General features: G+C 42.0%; 1 protein-coding gene across 3 annotated transcripts in view; it reads left to right on the plus strand.

Annotated features, from left to right (window-relative positions):
• The window catches only part of NUP188 (nucleoporin 188), a 62961-nt gene that overhangs the window by 8032 nt on the left and 41097 nt on the right, over positions 1-13832 (plus strand). For all 3 annotated transcript variants that reach the window (XM_054501160.2, XM_054501161.2, XM_063650401.1), the window contains exons 3-8: positions 192-265; positions 3910-3994; positions 4512-4592; positions 5581-5625; positions 6378-6470; positions 6591-6710. In XM_054501160.2, coding sequence (XP_054357135.2) covers positions 192-265; positions 3910-3994; positions 4512-4592; positions 5581-5625; positions 6378-6470; positions 6591-6710 — 498 coding nt within the window. The remainder of the gene's footprint in view (positions 1-191; positions 266-3909; positions 3995-4511; positions 4593-5580; positions 5626-6377; positions 6471-6590; positions 6711-13832) is intronic.

Here is a 13832-nt window from a genome sequence, read left to right on the forward strand (position 1 = left end):
GGCACCTGTAATTCCAGCTACTCAGGAGGCTGAGGCTCGAGAATCACTTGAACCTGGGAGGCGGAGGTTGCAGTCAGCCAAGTTTGTGCCACTGCACTCCAGCCTGGGTGACAGAGTGAGACTCTATCTCAAAAAAAAAAAAAAAAAAAAAAAAAATACTGCATTTGTATAATTGCCTTGTTCTTTTCCAGAGTCAGATTGAGGCAGAACTGAATAAACATTGGCGGCGATTGTTAGAGGGACTTTCTTACTACAGACCTCCCAGGTATGGCAATTCCAGCTGTCTGGTTAAAGTAATTCCCCTAAGGAAGCTGACATGGATAAAACCATCCTCCTATATGCTTTGATGATATTGTAGGGTTATACATACCAGAGATAATACAATTTAGTTTACCAGTGGAAAACAGTACGGTACATTTGTTTTTTCGTTGACTGAAAGAAAAGGAAATTCCTTCTAGAAATACAGTATTGTAGAATATAATTATGATCTATGTGTGGGGATGAGAATTTATTAAACATTGAACGAATTTTCTAATATTTATTGAGAGTCCACAGTGTCTGTGTGAGCACTAATTGGTGGGAGATAGCAGTGAAGGATGATACTAACAACTGACACTTGTGTAGTGTTAACTATGTAACAATTATTACTCTAAGCACCTGACTTATCAAAAGTTATTTAATCCCCACAACACCCCTTTGAGATAGTTACTACTTTTATTCTTTGGGTGAATATATAGATCTTTTTATTGGGTAGTGGAAAACATAGTAATAAAATATAAAGTAGTTACAAATAAAGAGAATGCAACTTGTGGGGCTGGGCTTATTTGATCTTGATTCCTAGTCCAGATCTCATTCTATTATGCATTATAGTCTAAGTCACCCTCATTTCCCTTCTACTTTTGTACTTCTTTTGAATGTATTACATCTTTACCTTCCATTTTCATTCTCTTAGGTTAACGATGAACTTTTCCTTGTTATTCATCTGTCTGTTAATTCTTCCCCCGTAATTACCTTGAAGTAAATCCCAGATTCCTTGTTATTTTATCTGCAAATACTTGACTATGTATCTAAGATACATGAACTTTTTAAAAAGATAATCACTATATTATCACATTTAGGTACTCTTATCATTGTTTCCATTTTACCAATGGGGAAACTGAGGCACAAAGAGATTAAGTAACTTCTCGTGGTCACACAGCTAGTAGGTGATAGAACCAGGATTTGACCCTGGTGGTCTCATTCCAGTGTCTGTTCTTTTTTTTTTTTTTTTTTTTTTTTTGAGATGGAGTTTTGCTCTTATCGCCCAGGCTGGAGTGCAGTGTCACATCTCGGCTCACTGCAACCTCCACCTCCCGGGTTCAAGTGATTCGCTTGCCTCAGCCTCCCAAGTGGCTGGGATTACAGGTGCCCACCACCACGCCCAGCTAATTTTTTTCTGTTTTTAGTAGAGATGGGGTTTCACTATGTTGGCCAGGCTGGTCTTGAACTTCTGACCTCAAGGGATCCTGCCGCCTCAGCCTCCCAAAGTGCTGGGATTACAGGTGTGAGCCACCACTCCTGGCCCCAGTGTCTGTTATTTTTTGTTGTTGTTGTTGTTGTTTTTGTTTTTGAGATGGAGTCTCCCTCTGTCACCCAGGCTGGAGTGCAGTGGCACGATCTCGGCTCGCTGAAACCTCCACGTCCTGGGTTTAAGCGATTTTCCTGCCTCAGCCTCCTGAGTAACTGGGATTACAGGCGCCCGCCACCATGCCTGCTAATTTTTGTATTTTTAGTAGAGATGGGGTTTCACCATGTTGGCCGGTCTGGCCTTGAACTCCTGATCTCAAGTGATCTGCCTGCCTCGGCCTCCCAAAGTGCTGAGATTACAGGCATGAGCCGCCATACCCAGCCTACTGTTTTCTTTACTATCTTTTTTCTGTTCCAGGATCCAACCTAGTTGTCAAGTGCCTGTAGTCTCCTCTTAGCTGTGACAATGTCTTAGTCTTTTTTTTTTTTTGAGACGAAGTCTCGCTCTGTGGCCCAGGCTGGAGTGCAGTGGCACGATCTCAGCTCACTGCAAGCTCCGCCTCCTGGGTTCACGCCATTCTCCTGCCTCAGCCTCCCGAGTAGCTGGGACTACGGGTGCCCGCCACCACGCCCAGCTAATTTTTTGTATTTTTAGTAGAGACGAGGTTTCACTGTGTTCGTCAGGATGGTCTGGATCTCCTCCCAAAGTGCTGGGATTACAGGCATGATCCACCGTGCCCGGCGACAATGTCGACAATGTCTTAGTCTTACCTTGATTTTCATGACCTTGAACAAGTTTGAGGACTAGTCAGTTATTTTGTAGTATGCTCCCAATTTGGGTTTGTCTGATGTTTTCCTTATTATTAGACTGGGGTTGTGAGTTTTTGGGAAAAATACACAGAGGTGAGGTGCTCTTCTTTTTTTTTTTGAGATGGAGTTTCGCTCTTGTTGCCCATGCTGGCATGCAGTGGCGCGATTTCAGCTCACTGCAACCTCTGCCTCCTGGGTTCAAGCAATTCTGTCTCAACCTCCGAAGTATCTGGGACTACAGATGCATGCCACCATGCCTGGCTAATTTTTGTATTTTTAGTAGAGACAGGGTTTCACCATATTGGTCAGGCTGGTCTTGAACTCCTGACCTCAGGTGATCCGCCCACCTCAGCCTCCCAAAGTGTTGGGATTACAGGCGTGAGCCACCGCACCTGGCCGAGCTACCCTTCTTACCACATCATAGCAGAGAATACGTGCTGTCCACATGCAGTCACTGGTGATGTTAATCTTGGTCACTCAGTTAAGGAGGCATTTGCCAAGTTTCTCCTCTGTAAAGTTACTTTTTTCTCTTTTTCTGTTTTATTTTTTGGAAGTGAGTACTAAATATAGCCATGTCCAGCTAATTTTTTTCATTTTTGGTGGAGATGAGGGTCTCACTTTGTTGTCTAGGCTGGTTTCAAACTCCTGGCCTCAAGCTACCCTCCTGCCTTGGCCTCCCAAAGTGCTGGGATTACAGGCATGAGCCATTGTTCTGGCCCCTCCCTACCCTATTTATTTATTATTAGTTTATATCAGTATGGACTCAAATATATTTATTTTATTTATCTTATACTTTGTTTATACCTTGTTTCAACTTTGGCCATTGGGCATTCTTTTAGGTTGGCCTCTGTCCTTTGGGCGTGTCCTTCCTTTTTTCTTTTTTTCTTTTCTTTTTTTCTATTACGTCATCTCCTACCGAAAGGACTTTGGTTTCTTAAGCCCTTCTGTACTTCGTTTCACTATAAGATGCTTCAAGATTTTCTTGTATTTTCCTTGCCCTGGCTCTAGAATCAACCAGTTCTCCAAGGAATCCTGTTATTAGAGAATGGTATTATAAAGCAGGATCTGGGCACTGCATGTGCCTCCTGCTATTGGAGTGTTAGAAATCCTAGGTCTTCTCAGTAGACGGAGCTATTACAGATAATATATTAATATATGTATGTATACCACAGACCTGGTTTTACATTTTAGCAACTGTTTATGAGCTGTGGGATTTTTGGTAAGTTATTTACCCTTTCTAAGTGCTGGCAATTCCATTTGTAAAAGGAGAATAGTAATATTTGCCTTTTAGGGTAGTAGTAGGGATCAAAAATAATGTAACTTAATGTGTTTACAAATAACATTGTTATAACTGTAATTTAACCACTTTTTTTGTTTTGTTTTGTTACTTAGGCATAATCAGTTCTGTGTTATGAAGTCTGTAGAGGTGAATGTGTGTGTGTGTGTGCGCGTGCACGCGTGTGTGTGTTTGTGTGTGTGTATAGGCATCTGAAGGGCAGAAAATAGTCTGTACGAAAAATATTTTAAAATATTTTTATTTTAAACTCAGTGGGCTATTGAGAATGAAGAAATGATTCACTGTTCTTTTCATAGTCCAAGTTCAGCTGAAAAAGTGAAAGCTAATAAAGATGTAGCTTCACCATTGAAGGAACTGGGTTTAAGAATCAGCAAGTTTTTGGTGAGTAAAAATTAGCACTCGCTCAATTTATTACTTGCAGTGTGGATGTGCGTGGTTATGTTGCTAGTGATAGTGAAAATTCAGTTTATTTTTGTTTTGGGGATTAAATTGTTTTATAAATACACAGGTTGCAGCTCTTCTCCCTAAAAGTTACAGGTCAAAGTTGCCTGATCCATTCACTGCATATCATAGGGTTTTCTTCACCAGACATGTGGTGGTCTTTAAGGTGACTAAGTTTGTCATTTTGGAAGCTCACATCATGCCTACTGCTGTATTAATGTGCTTGGTGAATAAGCATCGTTGTTTCTGGCATGTACATTTAATTGTAATAAAAATTGTATGTCAGTGACTGGCTCTTGTCTTCTATTAGAGTCAGAATTGTTATGTTTTATGAATCTTTGAGAAGCATTTTTGTTTATTCAAGTCCTGTGTTCATTGTAGAAGACAAATCTTTAAATTCTCTGCATCTTGTGTGCAATTTCTGAGCTGTTCCTTACTTAAAATCTCTGTGTTTCAGGGTCTTGATGAAGAACAGAGTGTGCAGTTACTCCAGTGTTACCTGCAAGAGGACTACAGGGGTACTCGGAACTCAGTAAAGGTTTGTGGTTTATGTCAGCTCTTTTCTTCTGCCTTTATCCTTTTTCCCTGTTGGTTTTAGATAATGTAGGATTTTGGCACCAATTCTTTTATTGGTGGTAGGTGATCAGGTACAGTCATTTTCAGGGAAGACCTACTAAAGGCTTTAAAAAAACATGACCTGGGTGCAGTGGCTTGTGCCTGTACTCCCAGCTTCTTGGGAGGCTGAGGCAGGAGGATCACTTGAGTCCAGGAGTTTGAGGCTGCAGTGAACTGTGATCGCACTACTGCACTCCAGCCTGGGCAAAAGAGTGAGACCCTATCTCTTTAAAAAGTAAAGAATATATATGCACGTAAGCTGAGATCTGTCTTCATACTTGGAGGAGTGGAGAGGTCAAAGACTGACATGTTAATCATAGAATCTTGGGCTATTAGAGGTGATAAGGATTTGGTAGAGTTTCTTTTTTTTTTTTTTTTTTTTTTTTGAGATGGAGTCTCGCTCTGTCGCCCAGGCTGGAATGTAATGGTGTGATCTTGGCTCACTGCAAACTCTGCCTCCCAGGTTCACGCCATTCTCCTGCCTCAGCCTCCCGAGTAGCTGGGACTACAGGTGCCTGCCACCACGCCCGGCTAATTTTTTGTATTTTTAGTAGAGACGGGGTTTCACCGTGTTAGCCAGGATGGTCTCGATCTCCTGACCTCATGATCCGCCTGCCTCGGCCTCCCAAAGTGCTGGGATTACAGGCGTGAGCCGCCGCGCCCGGCCAGGATTTGGTAGAGTTTCTAGCCTGTCCAGCCCCTCATTTTACATAAGAGGACTGAGGCCAGAGGAGAAGGGGAGGGATTTGAGCACAGGTTTGGGTACATTTGGGTAAAAAGTAAGGTGGAAAGTATATGTAGAAACAAATGTGCAATTATAATCTTGAAGGATGAAGTGAAGGTATCTATCTTTTTATTACTTGAGTTTTGCCTAAAAGATGGCCTCTTAACTGCTCTGTTTTTCTTTTCAGACAGTACTGCAAGATGAGAGGCAGAGCCAGGCCTTAATCCTGAAGGTCAGTAGTAGTCACCATTTCTATTCTTTGATGTAAAATTGAGTAACAGCTTCTTGACCTCATTTTCCTGAGCATTGCTGGCTTTTGACTCTTTGTTGGGTAAGCATGGAGGTCTTTATGAAGAAGCATATTAACTCATTTGTGAAATGATGCTTTTATCCACTGGACCCAGTAGAGAAGTTTCTCCCAAGGAGATTCTTCAGCTACTGGTGGTGAGAACAAGTTCATGGATATTTTTTCTTTAGGTGTAAGTCCAACAGGATTAATTTGTATGTCTTTATTTCTTTATTCTTCAGTACCTTTCCAGCAGCCTTCTCACTTAGGATCTCGTGTTAAAATGTAATTTGTGACTTCTGAAGAAGTTTCCTATTTTATATTTAGTGAGAACTAAGTACATTAGTTAGAAGCAATTAGGACGTATATCAGTGGAATTTTTATATTTGTTTTTATGTGTTTGGCCTGCCAGTTGATAGCATTGTGTGCTACATGAATGCTCTGAGAAATTATGCTAGAAAACATTTTTGGAAGCTTGTGTATATTATTAAACAATTCCTTTCATCCTGTGTATTCTGGTTTATGAATGTCTTTTGCTTTATTTTGGCCTAATTCAGGATGTTTGCATTTCTGTGATTCCTTATTTATATAAATTGAACTTTTGCATCCACATCTTTAAGTGAAATTATCAGTAAATTGAAACTTGAGTTTCCTATGTGCAAAGGTGAGTAACTGATTTTGAATTTTGGGTTCCTCAGATTGCAGATTATTATTATGAAGAAAGAACCTGTATTCTTCGTTGTGTCTTACACCTTCTCACTTACTTCCAAGATGAAAGACACCCCTATAGGGTAAGCTTGTTTAGTCTTCTTGCTTCTCTTTATACTGTATCATCTTAATAATTTTATTAATATTTATTTGAATATTTACCTTTTATTCTAGGTATAATTTACTCTTTTGATTTTTTAAAGGTTGAATATGCAGACTGTGTTGATAAATTGGAGAAGGAACTAGTTTCAAAATACAGACAGCAGTTTGAAGAGCTTTATAAAACTGAAGCACCAACTTGGGAGACACATGGAAATCTCATGGTATGTGGTTACTGTGCTCTCCTGTAACTTTTTTTTTTTTTAAGATGGAGTTTCCCTCTGTCACCCAGGCTGGAGTGCAGTGGAGTGATCTCGGCTTACTGCAACCTCCGTCTCCTGGTTTTAAGCAATTCTCCTACCTCAGCGGATTACAGGCACCCGTCGCCACGCCCAGCCAATTTTTGCATTTTTAGTAGAGACAGGGTTTCACCATGTTGGCCAGGCTGGTCTCGAGCTCCTGACCTCAGGTGATCCGCCCACTTCAGCCTCCCAGAGTGCTGGGATTACAAGCGTTAGCGACTACACCTGGACTATAACTCTTAGGAGAATTGTATGCCCTTGCTTATAGAGCTGCAAGTTAAATTATTTATTCATTCATTTAAAACATATAGATTATCTTTTTTTTTTTTTTTTTTTTTTTTTTTTTGGTGAGATGGAGTTTCCCTCTGTTGCTCGAGCTGGAGTGCAATGGCACAATCTCAGCTCACTGCAACCTCCGCCTCCCAGGTTCAAGCGATTCTACTGCCCCAGCCTCCCAAGTAGCTGGGATTACAGGCACCTGCCACCACGCCCAGCTAATTTTTTGTATTTCTAGTAGAGATAGAGATAGGGTTTCACCATGTTGGCCAGGCTGGTCTCGAACTCCCGACCTCAGGTGATCCACCTGCCTTGGCCTCCAAGTGTTGGGGTTACAGGCATGAGCCACTGTGCCTGACCTAGGTTATTGAGAAAAGTTAAAACATGTCATATAAATAAAAATATTGATGACATTAATTAATAGTACTTAATTCTGACTTTGACTTTTTTTCAATCCCATTAGTTTACTTTCATTTCTTACCTAAAATTTGTTTAGTGGTTAATAGAATTCTGAACCTAATATTTCATCTTATTATTTTCTGCTCAGTGTGTAACACTAGTCTGATTATTTTATTCTAATTTTTTTTTTTTTTTTTTTTTTGAGACAGAGTCTCACTCTGTTGCCCAGGCTGGAGTGCAGTGGTGAGATCTCCGCTCACTGCAAGCTCCACCTCCCGGGTTCACGCCATTCTCCTGCCTCAGCCTCCCGAGTAGCTGGGACTACAGGTGCCCACCACCACGCCCAGCTAATTTTTTGTATTTTTTTTTTTTTTTTTTTTTTAGTAGAGACAGGGTTTCACTGTGTTAGTCAGGATGGTCTCGATCTCCTGACCTCGTGATCCACCCGCCTCAGCCTCCCAAACTGCTGGGATTACAAGCGTGAGCCACCACGCCTGGCTATTTTATCCTAATTTCTAAACCAATTTGCATCTATAGATTATAGCATGACCTTGTTTTAAAAATAATACATTCTTATTAAAACACATCAAAAACACAGCTACTTAAAAAATATTTAATAGATGAAAAGGACCCATTTATACATATAACATTTCTGTCTCAGAAAGTTTTCAGTCAGAAGCATGAAATAGCAATAAAAGCATAAAATTCCCAGGAATAAGTTTAGGACAATTTAAAATTTAAATGAAGAGAACTTTAAAAATTCTATAAAAGGTGTAAAAGAAGACATAACTGAGGCTGGGCACAATGGCTCATGCCTGTAATCCTAGCACGGTGGGAGGCCAAGGCAGGCAGATTACTTTAGGTCAGGAGTTCAAGACAAGCCTGGCCAATATGGTAAAATCCTGTTTCTACTAAAAATACAAAAATTGGCGGGGCACGGTGGCTCAGGCCTATAATCCCAGCACTTTGGGAGGCCAAGGTGGGTAGATCACTTGAGGTCAGGAGTTCAAAACCAGTCTGGCCAACATGGTGAAACCCCATCTCTACTAAAAATACAAAAATTAGGCGAGTGTGGTGGCACCCATCTGTAGTCTCAGCTACTCAGGAGGCTGGAGTGGGAGGATCATTTGAGCTTAGGAGGCAGAGGTTGCAGTGAGCCAAGATTGTGCCACTGTACTCCAGCCTGGGTGACAGAGCAAGACTCTGTCTCAAAAAAAAAAAAACAAAAAAAAACCATAAAAAATAAAAATGCAAGTCTGGCCAATATGGTGAAACCCTGTCTCTAATAAAAATACAAAAAAAAAAAATTAGCTGAGCATGGTGGTGTGTGCCTGTAATCCCAGCTACTCGGGAGGCTAAGGCAGGAGAATTGCTTGAATCCAGGAGGCAGAGGTTGCAGTGAGCCGAGATTGCACCACTGCACTCCAGCCTAGGCGACAGAGCAAGACTCTGTCTCAGAAAAATAAAAATAAAAATACAGAAGTTAGCTGAGCGTGGTGGCACGCGCCTGTACTCCCAGCTACTCAGGAGGCTGAGGCAGGAGAATTGCTTGAATCCAGGTGGTGGAGGTTGCGGTGAGCTGAGATGACGCCAGTGCACTCTGGCCTGTGCAACAGAGCAATCTCTGTCTCAAAAAAATAAAAAATAAATAAATAAATAACCAAAGGGAAAGACACACACACTATATATATATATATATATTTTTTTTTTTTTTTTTGAGACGGAGTTTCGCTCTTGTTGCCCAGGCTGGAGTTCAATGGTGTGATCTTGGCTCACCACAACCTCCGCCTCCCAGGTTCAAGTGATTCTCCTGCCTCAGCCTCCTGAGTAGCTACCACGCCTGGCTAATTTTGTATTTTTAGTAGATACGGGGTTTCTCCATGTTAGTCAGGCTGGTCTGGAACTCCCGACCTCAGGTGATCTGCCTGCCTTGGCCTCCCAAAGTGCTGGGATTACAGGCGTGAGCCACCATGCCAGACCTAGGACATATTATACTCTTTTTTTTTTTGGACGGAGTTTTACTCTTGTTGCCCAGGCTGGAGTGCAATGGCAGGACCTTGGCTCACCACAGTCTCCACCTCCTGGGTTCAAGCAATTCTCCTGCCTCAGCCTCCCGAGTAGGTGAGATTAAAGGCGTGTGCCACCACGCCTGGCTAATTTTGTATTTTGAGTAGAGATGGGGTTTCTCCATGTTGGTCAGGCTGGTCTTGAACTCCTGACCTCAGGTGATCTGCCTGCCTCAACCCATCAAAGTGCTGGGATTACGGTGGTGAGCCATTGCACCCAGCCGACACACCATATTCTTTTTTTTTTTTTTTTTTTTTTTTTTGTGTAAGACGGCGTCTCGCTCTGTCGCCCAGGCTGGAGTGCAGTGGCACGACCTCGGCTCACTGCAAGCTCCACCTCTCGGGTTCACACCATTCTCCTGCCTCAGTCTCCCAAGTAGTTGGGACTACAGGCACCCGCCACCATGCCCAGTTAATTTTTTTGTATTTTTAGTAGAGATGGGGTTTCACCGTGTTAGCCAGGATGGTCTCGATCTCCTGACCTCGTGACCCGCCCACCTCTGCCTCCTAAAGTGCTGGGATTACAGGCGTGAGCCACTGTGCCGAGCACACCATATTCTTGAGTATAAAAACTTAAACACCAGGCTAGGCATGGAGGTTGTGATGAGCCAAGATCACACCACTTGCACCCCAGCCTGGGCCACAGAGCGAGACTCTGTCTCAAAAAAAATTCATATGCAAAATAAGAATAGCTGGCTGTGCTCAAGCGGTGCTCCCGCCTCAGCCTCTCAAAGTGCGGGAATTATAGGTGTGAGCCATTGTTCCCGGACTAAATTGATATACTTTTTAATGGGAAGCATTTTGACAATATCTAAAAATTTACAAAGTACATATTTCTTGATTCAGCAGTTTTTTGTTTGTTTAATTATGATTTTTTAAATTGTGATAAAATAGACATAGCATAAACTTTACCATTTTAACTATTTTAAAGTAACTGTGACTATACTTTTACTTTTTCTGGAATTACATATAAATAGAACCACACAATATGTAGAATTTTCTGTTTGGCTTCTTTCAGTTAGTGTCATGTTTTTGAGATTCATCCATGTTATATCATGTACTAGTACTTCATTCTTATTTATGGTTGAGTAGTAAACATTCCATTGTATGGATATACCATATTTTGTTTATCCGTTTCTCATTTGATAGCCAGCCATTTGTCATTTTTGTTTTTTGACTATTAGGAATAATGTGCTATGAACATTAGCCTACAGGTTTTTTGACATAAGTTTTCATATCCTGGGTAAATAAATACCTGAGAGTGAGATTGCTGAGTCATAAATGTAAATTTTTTTTTTTTTTTTTGAGACAGAGTCTCGCTCTGTCACCCAGGCTGGAGTTCAGTGGTGCGATCTCGGCTCCCTGCAACCTCTGCCTCCCTGGTTCAAGCGATTGTCCTGCCTCAGCCTCCTGAGTAGCTGGGATTACAGGCACGCATCACCACACCTGACTAATTTTTGTATTTTTAATACTGGGATTACAGGCATGAGCCACCGTGCCCAGCCGTAAATGGAAATTTTTATAAAGAATTGATAAATTGTTTATCCATAGTGGCTATACCATTTTGCATTCCCACCAGAAATGTATGCGAATTCTTTTTGTTTGACATTGTCACCAACACTTGGTATGGTTGTTAATTTTAAACATCCTAATAAGTATATAGTAATATCTCATTGTGGTTTGTTTGTTTTGAGATAGAGTCTTGCTATTTTGCCCAAACTGGCCTTGAACTCCTGGGTTCAAGTGATCCTTCTGCTTGGCCTCCTGAGTAGGCTGGGATTACAGGCATATGCCACCATGCCTGTCTCATTGTGGGTTTTGTTTTATTTTTGAGACGGAGTCTCGCACTGTTGCCCACGCTGGAGTGCAGTGGCACGATCTCGGCTCACTGCAACCTCTGCCTCCTGAGTTCAAGTGATTCTCCTGCCTCAGCCTCCCGAGTAGCTGGGACTACAGGCATGCCACCATGTCCAGCTAATTTTTTGTATTTTTAGTAGAGACAGGGTTTCACCGTGTTAGCCAGGATGGTCTCAATCTCCTGACCTTGTGATCCACCCGCCTAGGCCTCCCAAAATGCTGGGATTACTGGTGTGAGCCACCACACCTGGCCTCATCGTGGTTTTAATTTGCATTTCCCTGATGACTAGTGATGTTGAACATCTTTTCACGTGCTTATTTACTTAAATCTTCTTCAGTCAAGTGTCTGTTCACATTTTTATCCCATTGTTTTTTGTGGATGTTTGTCTTATCAAATTGTCAGAGTTCTTTATATACAGTATTGTAAATATAAGCTATTTACCAGATAGATGTTTTACAACTTTTTTCTTCCACCTAGTGGCTTGTCTTTTCCCACCTTAATTCTATCTTTTTTTTTTTTTTGAGACAAGGTCTCGGCTTGTCACTCAGACTGGAATCCAGTGGTGGGAACATGGTTCACTGCAGCCTCGACCTCCCTGACTCAAGTGACCCTCCTGCCACAGCCCCACAAGTAGCTGGGACTACAGGCGGGTACCACCATACCTGGCTAATTTTTGTATTTTTTTTTTTTTTTTGTAGAGATGGTTTTGCCATGTTGCCCAGGCTGGTCTTAAGCTCCTGAGCTCAAATGATTTATCTGCCTTGGCACCTCCCAACGTGCTGGGATTACAGGCATGAGCCACTGCTCCTAGACTGTATCTTTCCAAGAGCCAACATTTTAATTTTAATTTTTTTTTTTTTTTTTTTTTTTGAGACACTCTCACTCTGTCACCCAGGCTGGAGTGCAGTGGCACGATCTTGGCTAAGTGCAATCTCTGCCTCCCAGGTTCAAGGGATTCTCCTGCCTCCAGCCTCCCGAGTAGCTGGGATTACAGGCATGTGCCACCACGCCTGCCTAATTTGTGGTTTTTTTTTTTTTTTTTTTTTTGAGACGGAGTCTCGGTCTGTCGCCCAGGCTGGAGTGCAGTGGCGCGATCTCGGCTCACTGCAAGCTCTGCCTCCCGGGTTCACACCCTTCTCCTGCCTCAGCCTCCCGAGCAGCTGGGACCACAGGCGCCCGCCACGACGCCCGGCTAATTTTTTGTATTTTTTCGTAGAGACGGGGTTTCACCGTGTTAGCCAGGATGGTCTCGATCTCCTGACCTTGTGATCCGCCCGCCTCGGCCTCCCAAAGTGCTGGGATTACAGGCATGAGCCACCGCGCCCGGCCATTTGTGTTATTTTTAGTAGAGATGGAGTTTCGCCATGTTGGCCAGGCTAGTCTCACTCCTGACCTCAGGTCATCCACCTGCCTCAGCCTCCCAGAGTGCTAGGATTACAGGCATGAGCCTCCTCACCCGGCCAAAATTTTAAGTTTTGATAAATGTTTTTGTCAGTTTTGTCTGTTATGGCTCCTGCCTTTTGGAGCTTGTCCTTAAATGTTTGATAGAATTTATCAGTGAAGCCATCTGGGTCTGGAGTTTTCTTTGTGGGAAGGTTTTTAATTCTTTTATTTATTGATTAAAATTTTTTGATCTCTTCTTAAAATTTTCATCAAGTTTCTAACAAAGTTTTAAATACTGAATTGTTTTCCTTGATTGATACAGAGCTATTCAAGTTTCCTGTTTCTATTTGGGACAGTTTTGGTAATTTGTGTCTTTTAAGGAATTTGTTCATTTCATTTCACTGGTGAAATGTATTTACATAAGGCTGTTCATATTATTTTCTTATGCTTTTACTCTCTTTAGAGTCTAGTGCTGTGCCCTTACTCATTTCTGATAGTGGTAGTTTTTGTCTTCAATTTTCTTTATTAAAAAAATTTTTTTTTTGAGGCAGAGTCTTACTCTGTAGCCCAAACTGGAATGCAGTGGTGCATTCTTGGCTCACTGCAACCTCCACCTCCAGGGCTCAAGTGATTCTTGTGCCTCAGCATCCTGAGTAGATGGGAGTACAGGTGTGCACTATTAAGCTCAGCTAATTTTTTGTATTTTAGTAGAGACGGGGTTTCACCATGTTGCCCAGGGTGGTCTCGAACTCCTGAGCTCAGGTGATCCGGCCCCCTCAGCCTCCCAAAGTGCTGGGATTATAGACGTGAGCCACCACGTCTGGCCAGTTTTCTTTATTGTAATGTCTGTTTTATATTTAATTGATTTCTGTTGTGTATTTTTTTTTTTTTTTAATTTTCACTCTTGTTGCCCAGGCTGGAGTGCAATGGTGTGTGTGATCTTGGCTCACTGCAACCTCTGCCTCCCAGGTTCAAATGATTCCCCTGCCTCAGCCTCCCAAGTAGCTGGGATTACAGGCGCCCACTACCACGCCCAGCTATTTTTTGTATTTTTAGTAGAGA

Source organism: Pongo pygmaeus, chromosome 13 (genome assembly GCF_028885625.2).
Source record: "Pongo pygmaeus isolate AG05252 chromosome 13, NHGRI_mPonPyg2-v2.0_pri, whole genome shotgun sequence".
In the NCBI taxonomy this organism is placed as follows: Eukaryota; Metazoa; Chordata; class Mammalia; order Primates; family Hominidae; genus Pongo; species Pongo pygmaeus.